This window comes from Mauremys reevesii, linkage group 2 (assembly GCF_016161935.1).
Source record: "Mauremys reevesii isolate NIE-2019 linkage group 2, ASM1616193v1, whole genome shotgun sequence".
Taxonomy (NCBI): domain Eukaryota; kingdom Metazoa; phylum Chordata; order Testudines; family Geoemydidae; genus Mauremys; species Mauremys reevesii.
The window spans coordinates 124,661,467-124,675,718 of record NC_052624.1 but is presented as its reverse complement, the minus strand read 5'-3'; the positions used below and the strand labels follow the sequence as shown (position 1 = coordinate 124,675,718).

General features: G+C 39.6%; 1 protein-coding gene across 4 annotated transcripts in view; it reads right to left on the bottom strand.

The window, feature by feature from the left end:
• SLC12A7 (solute carrier family 12 member 7) overlaps positions 1-14,252 on the bottom strand; it is a 327,938-nt gene that overhangs the window by 86,749 nt on the left and 226,937 nt on the right. For all 4 annotated transcript variants that reach the window (XM_039524891.1, XM_039524892.1, XM_039524894.1 and 1 more), the window contains exons 8-12: positions 11,757-11,968; positions 8,439-8,606; positions 6,359-6,457; positions 5,588-5,645; positions 3,137-3,311 (exon numbers count right to left, since the gene is read on the bottom strand). In XM_039524891.1, the coding sequence (XP_039380825.1) occupies positions 3,137-3,311; positions 5,588-5,645; positions 6,359-6,457; positions 8,439-8,606; positions 11,757-11,968 (712 nt within the window). The remainder of the gene's footprint in view (positions 1-3,136; positions 3,312-5,587; positions 5,646-6,358; positions 6,458-8,438; positions 8,607-11,756; positions 11,969-14,252) is intronic.

Genomic DNA, 14,252 nt, shown 5'->3' with positions numbered 1-14,252 from the left:
TAATCACAGGCCTGACTCTTGATACTGCATTAAAGAAAGAAAAGAAAAAACAAAGGAAAGAGCATGGGAACTTACAGAGAAGCCTCCCGTAAATCAGTAGAAGGAGCCCAGTTGCTGAGACATGGGATATGAGAGAGCTCATGGCCAGATCCACTCAGGTAATTTTATTTATAAAGTTGTTGGGGGTAGCAGGGACAAAGTCTTCTCTCAGGGTTCCAAAGAATACACACAGCAGTATATGTTCCCTCCTCTTCTCTCCACACAACCATAAGGATTGAAACCCCAGTACTCCCTCTATCTGTTCTCTTTCTAAACATCCAGTTTCTCCTCACTGTCATTCTCCATACCACACCCTTTCCTCCCTTTTCCCTATACAGACCCTTCAATCTTCCCTCTCTTTCATTCAAACTCTCATTCTCTTTCTAAACCCTAATTTTCCTCAAACATCTCTCGCCATATTTCAAATGTCTCATGTTCCCTAGCACCTTTGCATCACTATAAATTCTTCATGCTCTCTTCCCTCTCCCTCCAAACACTTCATCATCTCTAAACATCCCTCCCTCTCCCTTGAAACCCATCCCAATCTACAAATTCTCTAATACTCCTGCAGACAACTCTAATGCCCCTTACCCTCTCTCCTTCCAAAACATCCATAATTCTCTTCTTAATTTGAGTCTCCTCTTTCCTCAAGCCCATTCTCTCCTCCTGTGAAACCTCTGGAGTCATCCCACCCTTTGTTCCCTCATTGCCAAATATACCCTTTCTATTTACACCTCAAAACTATGACATTTCTCTCTTGCCCCCCATCTGTCTCTTTGATTCACCTCCCCCCACCCTTAGAGTTTCCCTGTCCTGGCCCCTATTCTCTCTGCATCCCCAATATTCAGCTTCTCCCACCAAGTCCCTCCTTCCTTAGCTCCCTTCCCCTCACCCACAAGTTCCCCACACCTCTCTCCAACTCCCTTCTCTTCATACAACTTCTTCCCAGCCCCAGTCCCCTCCTCAGATTCCCCTAATTGGGCCTGTCCCACTCTAGTTCATCTCCCAAAGATTATCCCCACCACTGCCTCCCATTACCACCAGCATCACACACTAGATGGTGCCTCTCTAGATCTCACACCAGCTCCTATCCCCTTGTACATGTTACCTAACGTGGGGAATTAGGAAGAGCTGCCGGTTGGCCCTGTCTCTGCTCAGCTCCCTACCTGCCAACAGGGGCCATTGCCAAGTCTCACGAGAAAAAAAGCAGCACTGCCTTTCAGAACAAGCCCAACCCATTCTATCCTTAAGAGACAGAAACCAAAACAATCAAGTCTCTATCCACTGTTGAATATTCTTCTATGCCTCCTAACTTTAGTCATTTTCAAGTCTTGTCCAAAAGAGTGAGAATTTGTCAAAATAAAAGGAAATGACTGAGTTAACATTTTTGCTTCTGTTGCAACCGTGTTTTTATTTTTATTTTTATTTGCAGGTTTTTTATCGTTTTTAATATTTACTTTGGTTGGACTAAGAGGCAGGGATGATGAACTATCTTGTGCTGGTATAGGGTTATTGGGTCATTCCACTGTAGTCAGTGACTAAAAGCTGGCATAGTGACTTATCCATAATTTTAAACTCTACAGTGCATACTGAATGTCGCATGTAAGGAAGGAAGTGGGGACACAGCTTAATTTTTAATGCAAGAGGTGATGGAGAAGCCCTAACACAATTTAAGCAATGGCTGGACTGCTGGAGAATGGCAGCTGCTGGCCTTGTGCCCAGCTCTGAAGGCAGTCCCGCTGCCAACAGCAGCACTGAAGTAAGGTTGGCATGGTATAATGCATTGCCACCCTTACTTCTGCATTGCTGCTGGCAGCAATGGTGCTGCCTTCAAAGCTGGGTGTCTGGTCAGCAGCCGCCACTCTCCGGTCTTCCTTTAGCAGGCACCCACAGCGTATTGTAACAGCTGTCACTTCTAGGTAGGCTTTTTCAGTTAATTCCAGGTATAGTGCCTTACAGAAGTCCTTGCATTGTCTTTCTGGATGATGGCATTTTTTGTCTTTTGCTTTTATCTATAAATGTAGGCACAAAGATGTATCCAGCAAGAGACCAAGCATATGCAGTACCTTAATAACTTGAGTTAGACCCCCTTCATCAATGGGAAGGTTACAGCTTTTGCAAGCTGTTCAAGATGGTCTTGCTTTTCATGCATCTCCCAATTTTGCCCAGGCACTAGAATACCTGGGAGACTGTATACTCTACACTTGCCAAACTATCCAATTCAGAAAAAGTTACATAATCTTCATCTCAGTCACAACCAGGCCTTGAAGTTCAGAGTTAATGACAGAACAGCATGTAAATAGCTGTTATACCTGTCTTAATGTACATAATTTGCAGAATGAGTAAGAACTTAAATTGTTGCTCTCAACTTTTTCTATAAGTGACTCCAAAACAGTATCATGTAGTTCCATGTCCAGATCAAATTTACTCTGTTTACAAATAAAAAGTGCCTGAACTCCAAACCTAGCCTGGAATCTGAAAGTTAAGTTGCTAGTTATTTTCTGGCTTGTGCATTTCCACTCGTAAAAAATTCTGTGGGCCCAATTTTGCCTCAGTTTCATAGTGCACAACTTGATTGTTTGAAGAATAAAGACAATAAAACAGCACAGAGATACATAAGGGTAGAGTGTGGTCTGCAAATGCAACTTGATTTGCTTTTTTTTTAATGCAATTAAAATCTAGCTTCAGCTCAAGGTATGTCTATACTGCAATCCAAGGTGTGACTGCAGGTCAGGTAAACATACCTCCATTAGCTTTACCTGTGCTAGCATTGCTAAAAATAACAGCATAGTTGAGGTGACATGGGGTTCAGTGCAGGCTCTACAAGCCCATCGATAACCCTGAATACCAACTTGCATTGCTGAAGCCTGCACCACCATAGCTACACTGCTGTTTTTAGCAATGCTCGCACAAGTAAAGCTAGCTTGGGTAGGTCTATTCTAACTGCAATTATACCTTGGATTGCAGTATAGACATCCCATCACACTTTCATGGCTCTGCAGTGGTAACAGGAATAAACAGGAAAATATATTTAAGTCAACAATATAAATGCAATTTAAATGTAAATGCATTTAAAATACTGAAAAAAGTAGCTCACTTGAAGAAATGGTATTATGCCATCTCTTGCAATAGCTTGCAACAGCCGGGGTGCACCAGTAAGACTCTGTAGACCAGCACCACATGTAGAGAAGAATGAACCAATTACAATTACCCATGGAGAAGGCCATGCCAATGTACCAATCACTAGGTTTCCATTAACTGCTTCTCCAAACCTTGGGGAAAAGATCAAATAAATTAACGAGAAAGAGCAGTGAATGCTAAAGTGATAATTCTTTTATTATAGCTCAATATACACATTTCTAATTCTTTTTTAGCACTTAATAAATGATACTCTACAAAATAATCAGGTTGTGTTTGGGTTTATCCAACCAATTTATCCTCTTTCTTATACTATTAAGGAATGGAACAGCTAAATTTTACAACACAACTGTGATTTAATAATTCTTAATACTACATGTGTCTTTACGAGACATGACTTCCATATTATCTGGGCACACTACATTGTTTATACCAGTAGCAAGATATTTACTCATATGCTCTGTACCCATTGTGGTATTGAACTAATTACCACATATTGAGAATAACAGCCATGATTCTAGAAGCCAGATTTTCAACAGCCTTTGCAGTTGAAAACCCTGTCATGCAGATATATACAGAGACACAATATATAAATTCATATAAATATTGTTTTCAAAATAAATGGTTGATCATATACAGCACATGGGTATCAAGCGATGCATGAGAAGAGTCAGTGGGTGAGGTAGTGTGAACTGCCTAGTTTTAACATTGTTTAGAGATGCTTAAGACACATGGGCATGTGCAAGCATGGAGACAGCCTGTAAGCTGTCCTCCACTCAGAGCTGTTGGATTAGCTGTCCCAGTTAAAGAAAAATAGCAAATGGAAGAGGGTTATTGGCATGATAGAGAGTGCTAAGGAAAAAGTGGTAATGCTATGATGGTTTTCTCTGAAGTACAGGCAGAGGGAGTAAAGACAGAAAACCCATGGGGGTGGCAACTAGAATTAGCCAGTCAACTACATACATGTGCTTTTAGCCTGGCATGTGCAATTTTTTAAAGATATCTACCAGGAGAATACGCAAAAGAAATCAGCACTAGGAGACAGGTGCTTTCCAATTGTTTCTTGAGATAATTGATTCTGTCTTGCCTATGGATCCATGCATGAGTCCAGAGGGGGTTCAGTTAAGGTGAGAGAGCTTAGGGGAGTCTTAAGAAATGTGAGATGTCATCCAGCAAAGTCAAGGCAGTTTTTTAAAAACTGCATTAATTTATTTTAAAAAAAATTTCAGGTCACTTTTAATGTTTGAAGATTATTAGTAAAAATTTATTTTGTAAAAATGCATTTTATCTAGCCTATTATTTTTCATTTGTTTTCAGGGTTGCCAGAGCAGTTGGCAGAGAAAAGAAAAAGGTAGAACTAAGACCAACCCAGTTCCACCTTATTCTTTCTCAGGCCCGCAAGGACAAGGAACAGAGACAGAGCAAGAAGCCTGATGCATTGAAGTCAATTTTCAAAATCTTTGAATTGTGCATGCCCAGACCTTGGATACACTTGTCAGTACTCATTTTGAAGCTACATATGCACACACAGCTTTGAAAACAAGTCACCTACTGGATCTGCAGAAAAACGGACACCACATGGTGCCAGTGCATACATACAACGGAGTCCCTGAAAATTCTCTGCTATATGCCCAGGAACCGCAGCAGGGTGCTGCCCAAGATCCATGAGACACTGCTATGGAAGGCAAGCCACCCCAGTAAATTGAACTCTAGAGGCCATTCCACAAACTGAAGGGACAGCGGTAGGAAGTAGCCCAGGACAGTGGCTTTAGACTCCCTTTTCGGAGTGCCCCTGTTCAAGAGTCAACTCACACAGGGTTGGTGGACTGGGAGGGCCTGGTTCCCCCTACCCCCACTGCCTGAAGGACTGAGACACCTTGACCAGGGAAACAAAGGACTGGAAGTCAGATGCAAAACACTAGGCCACCTGGCCCTCCAAGCAATCTGTTACAACTCTATAAAGGTACTAATTATACTCTAATTTCAGCAAGAAGGGAACTGGCAGCCAGTGCGCAGCACAGAACATGGGTGCAGTATGGTCCCAATAACATGCCCTACTCAAAAGGTGAGCTTCTGTGTTCTGCACTAGCTAATACATCTGTGAGATTTTTCAGGTGGATCTCCAGGTAGTGTCTTCAGAAACATAAGCATTCATAATTAAGGGTAGGTGTGTATTTAGCATATTTTCATTATTTTTTTTCTTCAACTTTGAAGTGTCTTTTTATTAAAAGAATAGTATGAAATTAGGAAATTTAGCAATGCTAACTGTCACATAAACGCACACCATCTAAATTACCAGTAAATTTCTAAAATAAAACCTATTCAAGCATATTTTCATTCCAATAATCAACATTTATGAGCATACATAAAACATGTTCACTTTATAAAGATGGAAATTAAACATACATACTTATCTCTTAATATCACACCTTCTATACATGCACCAAACAAAACAATGCAGGATAGATCTATTATTGAGAATGAAGGAAGATAAAAGCAGGTTGATTATACTGTAGTGTAATTTGGAGAAGAATTAAACTTCTCATTACCTAAGAATCTGTACAAAATCTCAGAACATTACTTTTTTTGTCTTCTTCCAGCTTTCTCACAAAAATAAGATTAATCAAGGGTTAGCTGACTTTTGGCTATATTTCTTTATCATGTGCTGTATTTATTTATACTTTACCCCAATGTAGTGCTGAAAATAACCAACTTCATATATTATATTATATCATTTAAAATATTTCCTCATATTTTAAGTAACTTCAAGTGAGCCAAAATTTGGCATTTCATAAAAGAAGACTCTGAGAGTCTTAATTTTGTAATTCTGTATAGCATTAGTTTCTGTCCCTGGCAGTTCACACACTATCCAATTTTCAAATGGCCACACTGATCAGATCAAAATAAAGGTAAGTTACTGGTTAGACCAGGGTGATTTCAGGATCCTCCATTATCCACCCCTAATAGCATCAATTTTCATTTGTAATTTGGGGAATCAACAGAAAATATTTAGAATTTCTTTCAGTTTAGGTTCTGTTTTGCTCCTGCTAAGTTTTAAACTCAGCAAACTTAAATGACTTCCCAGTGAAACTTCAAAACAAAATCCTAAGGTCTGTACACTTCCACTTTAATAGCATGCATTGGAAGAAAGAAAATAATTAAAACACATCACAAAGGATACAGATAAAGGATGTAGTTGAAATAGCCAAAATTGTTCCAGTAGGAATAGATTTCTGAGCATCCCTAAGATCTCCAGATCTGTTTGATCCTGCCATAATACCTAAAAAGAAGAATAAAACCTAATTTTATACCATAAAATCAATGAATATTGATTACTTTATGAAAAAGAATTTAAATACAATATTTATGTTTAGCAACCATCCAAAAACTAATATAACTGAGGAAATTCCATTTGGCATTCCATTATGTGGACTATAGAACGTTTGTTCAGTTTAAACTTGCCTTGCTTGAGAAATTTGAACTGTCTCACAAATTGTATAGAAGGAATTTTCAGGGGGTTCAGAGAAAGTGTGATACAAACGATTGTTCTGAAGCTGCAACACAAATTAGGGATTACATAATAAAATGGAGTAGTGGTTGGGGCAAGAAAACAGTTCAGAAGGTCTATGAGCTAACGGGACTTGAGATGTTTTACACCTTGTACCTATATGCCCTAAAATCCTGGTTAATAGTCTGAAAGCCCTGAGATGTGTTCACAGACAGTAAACCGGCTGAGGAATACATAGACAGATGCCTTGGTCTAATAGGAAATATAAGAGGGATGAGGCAAGCAGAGTTACCCATCCAGGGCTGAGAACCTACTGCAGCAGAAGGGATACCATCCCAGAGGGCTCTCAGAGGAGTGGGGAGAAGTGGCATCATCTCTTTCATACACTGGCTCGTCTCCCCTGGAATTGCCCAGTCTGTACATTGGGGGCAGGGCTGCTTGCACTCCAAACGTAGAGAGAGTTAACTTTGTTGTTCAGCCTCTGGAGGGGGAGAAATTAAAAAGCCAGCTCCAGCTCAATTGGGGTGTACAACATACATGCTGTCAAGTATCAGAGGGGTAGCCGTGTTAGTCTGGTTCTGTAGAAGCAGCAAAGAATCCTGTGGCACCTTATAGACTAACAGATGTTTTGTAGCAACATGCTGCTGAGTTCACTCTTTGGGCACCAGTACATATTATTATGTATTATTTGTATTATCATAACACCTAGGAATCCTAAGTCACAGCTAGGTGCTGTATAAAGAGAACAAAAAGACAAGTAGATATACCTTGCTCTACCTTATGGGTACAGAAACACCAGATCCCCAGTGGGGATGGAAGTTACTGGGCAGATATTCCAGGGATGGAGGAACACAGGCACTGCCCATATCCATATGAGGTGAAACCACACTAGAACCTGGGAGGCAGCTAGCTGTGGATAAAATGCCAAGGGTAAAACCATTTTCCCTGCCTCTATCTGAAATCTCTGTAAAGACACTCGTTTGGGGATCCTGGCAGTGGGAATGTTAGACAACATCCTTTTTGATATTTTACTGGGAAATATTTGAGGAAGTACACCCTTCTGCTACCTGAGAAATCTCAGATGAGGACATAAACACCAATCACTCACAACAGTCAGATGATCCATCAAAATGCAAATTACTGAGTTAGGAATGGGGGCAGGGGGAACCCTGCCCAATTCCCCTCAAGTTGTTTCAGTCAAACTAGCTCCATATAAATCTATCAAGACCAGGAAGGGGATGGTTGTGAGACTAGCTGCACTTCTGTGACAGTAAGCCTCTAGATGTCCTCACCTTTTTTCAGTTGAAAAGAGAACCTTGAAAATGTAACCTGATAAAAAGATGTCAGCCTAAGTTTGCAGAAAACCTGAAACAGTAGCTCAGATGGGTAAACTGCCCCATTCATTTCAACTGAGAGAAAATTATATTATGAAGATATACACAATCTTTGGGTTAGCACTCATTTTGCTTAGGCCTTTAGCAATGCATGAAGGCCTGGGAAAAGACAATTGGTTTCATTTTGTTGAAGGGAACTCAGCTTTCAAAAATTAGGAAATGCAGCTTTAAATGGTTTCTGCCGCAGACGGTAGCCCACTGAAATAACAGGTTCACTGTGCCTCCCCTCTACTCTGACATTATAATTAAATGTAACTTAGCCATAATACCTGTAAAACAATATTGGGGAAATGAAGTGTCAACAATAAAATTACAATTAACAACAGCAGTATCTTTTCATGCAAAACCACTGTATTTACCTGTCACAGACGGGAAATAAATCCCTACTAGCATTGTGAAGTAGGTCATAATGTCTGTAAAAACATATGGGAGTCCTCCAACTTTTATCTCTTCTGTTCCAGTAACTGATGGGTGACCTTTTTTTTCAATAATTGATCCTTTGTCTGTATAGGCACTCCACAGGTTATCTGTAAGGAAATAAGTGAGAGCTGTACAAACACCTAATAAATGAGAACTGTACAAACAAAAGTGACCTAAATATAAGATCAACCTATCTACATCACTCACAGGTGTGAAAAATTCCATGTCCTATGTGGTGTAATTAGGTCAAACTAACCTCCATTGTAGACACAGCTAGGTTGACAGAAGAATTCTTTCACTGACCTAGCTACTGCTTCTCAAAGAGATGGATTTACTACATCGACAGAAAACCCCCTTTTGATGATGTGGGAAGAATCAACAATATGCTACAGCAAAGTAGCTCTGTTTCTGTAGTGTAGACATGCTCCAGTTTTTTCTCCCAGTTATTTTTATATAACAACTAAGCTTACAACATTACCTGTAATTTAAACAAAGATCTACTCTTATGAATCAGGTGGCCTCTCTGGGTATAAAACTCTTGACATTTCGGGAACATTTCTGAAAACGCTAGGAACAAGGCAGTAGTAACCCCATGGTATCTTCCATCAGCTTTTTTTTTTTTTTGGACAGATGGCAACTCCACATACTATGAATGCCAGCTAATTTCTGTGGCTGTTGCACACGAGCAGCCAGTCGTCTGCTTTGAAAAATACTTGGGGATGATCAGTATCAAGTGCTATGCATAATATACATTCAGTGGAGTGCACTGCATTTTTCCTTCTCTGTGCATTTTTATTTTTATCTCTATCTCTCTCTATATAAAAAAATACATTTTCTTGGATAACTCTGAAAGTAGCAATTTTTGGAATACATTTCACAATTGATGTAGAACACCAATGTTTTATACATGTATGAATAATTAATGTAACAGTTTCTTGCAATATTTGCTTGAAGAAATAAAAATATTTTATTTTATAGTCACTAAAACTTTGCAGCTTTTTTATTTAATTTGATTAGATTTGTATTAATTACATAAAAGCATGTTTTCCTATTTATGAGTTTTTACTATATTCTTCCTCAAAAAAAGGAGAAAAGCAGGAAGCCCTATTTTTATCTCTATCTAGAAAACAGTTTCAGTTATTTACTGTATAAAAATATGTTTTCCTATACTACACAAATAGGAAAATGCAAAGACTTTGATCTCTACATATCTTTCTAAAATGACCAATCAGTGATTTATGGACATCCAGTCCCAAAGATTATCCGATGCTTGTAATATGGGAGTGGCTACCTGTCAGAAAAATACATGGTGATGGTAAGGCCTCATGGCATAGAGCCAGAGTATAAAATGTTTTTTTCAAGTTAAGGAAAACAACCTTATGGACATAGTTAGTATGCTAACCTGAACCATTAGAAAATTATTTCAAAATGAAATTACATTAGACTACCAAAATAAAAGATGCTTTAAACTTTTCTGAACATATTGTAAAATGTTACCAGAATAAATATAATTTTAAATATATGCATTCAGAAAACTAGCAGATATTCATATGATGTACTATAAAATACAAACAAAAAGTCTAACACATTTCTCACAAGAAAAATTTCAGCCACAAAGAAAACATTTTAAGGAAGTTCTGAGTGACTGAATATTAGAGTTTGGAATTGAAGAGTGATCATTGTAAATGCATATACACTTTATATTGGATCCTTCTTGAAATCTTTTACTGAATTTTGACAGAAGTAGTAAGTTGGTGGAGTCCCCACCAACTTAAAAAAATCACATAGAATCAAGAATTAATACTTCCTTGGGAATTGTTCATCAACCAATTTCAAAACCACACTACCTGAACCCCAAATCATATGCTTTCCCCCTGGCTTGGCAGCTTTTAAAGGTTCCTTGCTTCAGGACTTCTCTTTTCCAGAACCTAGAAACACTCTCTGCTGGAAACCTACTGCCACCTCTCTTAGGCCTGGTCTACACTAAGAAGGGGGTTCGAATTAGGGTACGCAAATTCAGCTACGTGAATAGCGTAGCTGAATTCGAAGTACCCTAGTTCGACCTACTCACCCGTCCAGACGCGGCGGGGTCGAACTCCGCGGCTCCCCCGTCAACTCCACCAACTCCTTCTGCCGAGGTGGAGTACCGGAGTCGACCGCGGCGCTTCCGGAGTTCGAACTATCGCGTCTAGATCAGACGCGATAGTTCGAACTCCAAAAGTCGAACTCTCCACATCGAACCGGCAGGTAAGTGTAGACGTACCCTTATATACAGATGGAGTCTAAAGATCCAGTAGAACAGCAGAAATTAGCCTGCAGGGTTCCCACAACTGCTAACAGAATGGGACAACGGGAGATTCCTGACATTCTGTTAGAAGTCTATTGGACTAAATGTGTGACTGGAAGCTAGAAACTCCTGAGCTTTCATCCCAGTTCTGCCATTGACTTGTCATGTGACCTTGGACAAGTCACAAACTCTGTGTCTTAGTGTTTCCAACTATTACCCCTACCACATAGTAGGGTTTTGAGAATTAATGAATCTACAGCATATTGAAGATGTAAAGCACTAAGTGTACAAAGGTGCTAAATATTATAATTACATTGCATTTTAATTGGTATTTTTACCTTTTTTGTTATTTGATACAACAGTTACCCTTAAATAAGTGTCCACATACCATAAAATGAAGTATTTCTAAGAACCGAACAGTGCTGAAATACAGTGATGGGAGGGAGTAGTCCACAGATACATGAGTTACAGAAACAATGATAGACATCTTACACCCTGCACATTAGAACTGTTATGGCCTACACTAATACCATACAAAAAATCAGTTAGTTTAACTGCACATAGACTTTAGGGCCAGAAGGGACCATCATGATCATCTGGTCTGTCCTCCTGCATATTACAGGCTATAGAACCTCACCCACCCACTCCTGTAATAGAACTCTAACCTCAACCTCTCACCGAATTACTCAAGAATTCAAATCATGATTTAAAGACTTCAGGTTACAGAAATCCACTCTAGTTTAACCTGCAAGGGACCCATGTCCCATGCTGCAGAGGAAGGCAAAGAACCCAAATGTCTCTGCCAATCTGACCCAGAAGAAAATTCCTTCCCAATGCTAAAAATGGTGATCAGTTAGACCCTGAGCATCTGGGCAAGACCAGCACCCAGACACCTGGGAAAGAATTCTCTGTAGTAACTCAGAGCCCTCCCCATCTAGTGTCCCATCTCTGGCTCTGTTTTCAGACTTACCAATTAGAACTCCACTAGCAATTCCAGGAATCCCTTGAATTTCTGTCACGTTATTTAGGTTAAAGTATTCATCACATGTGGCATTGAGTGACCGACTATCACAGAAGAGACTCCACAGCTTCGTTGTCACTGTTTCATTGTTTACCTCAATAAATTTGGCACAAATATCAAAGTTGCGTCTTGACAATGTACGGTTTCCAAGAAGACAAATACTAGATGTGAAAGAAATAAAATAGGGGTAGAATTGGTTTTCTGTAGTGAATTTATTCTCATTTAGCTTAGTCTATAGTCTGTTCTCTAGCAAATTCTTCATTTACCATATCACACATTATAACATTATTAATTCAATGGCAAAAACTATGTTAATGCAGAATTGTAAAGTTGCTCTGTGGTATGTTGTCCCTTTGCAGAATGCTGAATTGACAAAAACTCAGACTTTTGCTGAATATATGAGATCTTCACCTCGTTTTCCAGCCCAGTCACTTTCACTAACAGGATTCCACTTAACACTATTAAACCAGGGAAATAAAGTTGCTCTCACCAACTTCTCTGTACCCTTTTTGAGAAATGTCTTAATATTGACACAACACATGCTCACGCTGGTCCTTGGCAGTCTAAGACTCAGGAGGTTCCAGATCCTGGTGCACACTCAAGCACTTAGCCAACTCCCCAGAAAAAAATACCACACACATACAGTTTAAGAACCACTTCACGAGCCTTTTACAGCCTCCTTACACTTACTCAGTGGATACCATCTCAACCTACATTTTCACTTAACCATCATCAAAGTATGAGAATCCTTTTATATTCCACCTCACTGTTGACGATATCCTTTGCAAGCCTGTGCCCTGCTATTGACATAACCAACACAATTCTGCATTGAAATTATGCATCCTGAAGATACACATTAACTTCTTCCCTTTCCCCATATGCATAATAGGGTACAAAACATAAATCTTCACATATCACAAATCACAGCTACAGATTACACACCTCAAAGTAATCCACAGATCTCACACTACTGCCTCCACCATTCAGTATAGCTGACACCAATCACATGTACTTACCTGGAATGCATGCAGATAATAAACACTTAAAACTGCTCTTATGTCCCAGCTTGCTACTGAACATACCCTTTTCAATAAAACTCCTGTGCCCTGCTAATCATGAGGAATACACAATTCTACACTGAAACAATGCACACTGGCTCCTGCATAGGCAACCTTAATTCTGCATTTCCTGGTTTTCAGAAGTTTGAATTATGCTCAACTCAGTGTTCTGCAAGGGGACAACATATCACCAAGCAACCTGAACTCTGCATTATGGTCTTTTTTTACATTGAATTTCCTCATTATTGACTGGGAAAAGATATGCTGCTGGTAGTAACTAGTTGTTATATAGGCTGTTGTACATATCATGTCCTGCAATTTGCATACCAAACCAAAACAGCCTGTAGTCAGCAATCCCCATGTCATGGTATACTCCTTGCTCTCCCACAAACTTCTGCAACCTTTTGATCCAGGAATTACACAGAATCCACACACTGGCAATCCTGGCCATGCACATATTTCTTTTCCCTCAGCCGTCAAACCTCCACACTACATGTCTTTGAAAACACCACAATGATCTGCTCCAAGACAAGTAGCCACTTGCCAGGCCACCCCTACACACACTAAAAAAGGGTTAGTAAAATACAGATTTTCTCAAACAACCAATCTAAGACTGGTCTATCATCCATCCCCATTGCCCAATCCCTCTGCAGCTGCAACCCCTCCCCTGTCTCACTACCACAATCCTCTGCAGCTCCTCCCCACATGATTTAAAAAAACATTTTGGTTAGACCAACTACTGACTGTTCTGCTGTGTTCACAGTACACTCCCATAAAATAAAAAAATATAACAGAGACAACTTGTTGCAAGCAACATGAGTTATTAAATTTTTACCGTATAGAACTAGAAAATTCAATGCAGGTGTTCACTAGGGACAATGGCATTGGTACATTCCCTCAAACTACACAGGCCAGTATATATTGCCAACATAGAAACCCTCTTATTTTTCCCAAGCACACTGTAATCCTTCCATGTGACTCTTTACTCGGGTCACCCAGAACCCTGAGCCAGTTACCGCTCTGCCTCAGAAGGGTGAACTTGTGCTACTAAGCTATGAGTCAGATCCCTGACACACCAGCTTATCTGCCTTGCTAGCAAACTCCTCAGGATTCTGCCAGTCCAAACCTTGCCTTAGAAATAACAATCAGTGAATCCCAATTCCTGAGTTTCCCAGAGTCATCTTTCTGCAATGTTTAGTCCCTCTCACTGGACCCTCAGAGAAGTTATCAAGTTTGCTGCCACCAAACAGACAGAACATATATCAGCCTGGTATTGGGCTGAGGATTTTATTCTTCAATCAAATGCACAGCACTAAGATGGTCTTATAATGAAACAAGAATAAGTTTATTAACAAAGAACAGATATTTAAGTGATAATTGGTATAAA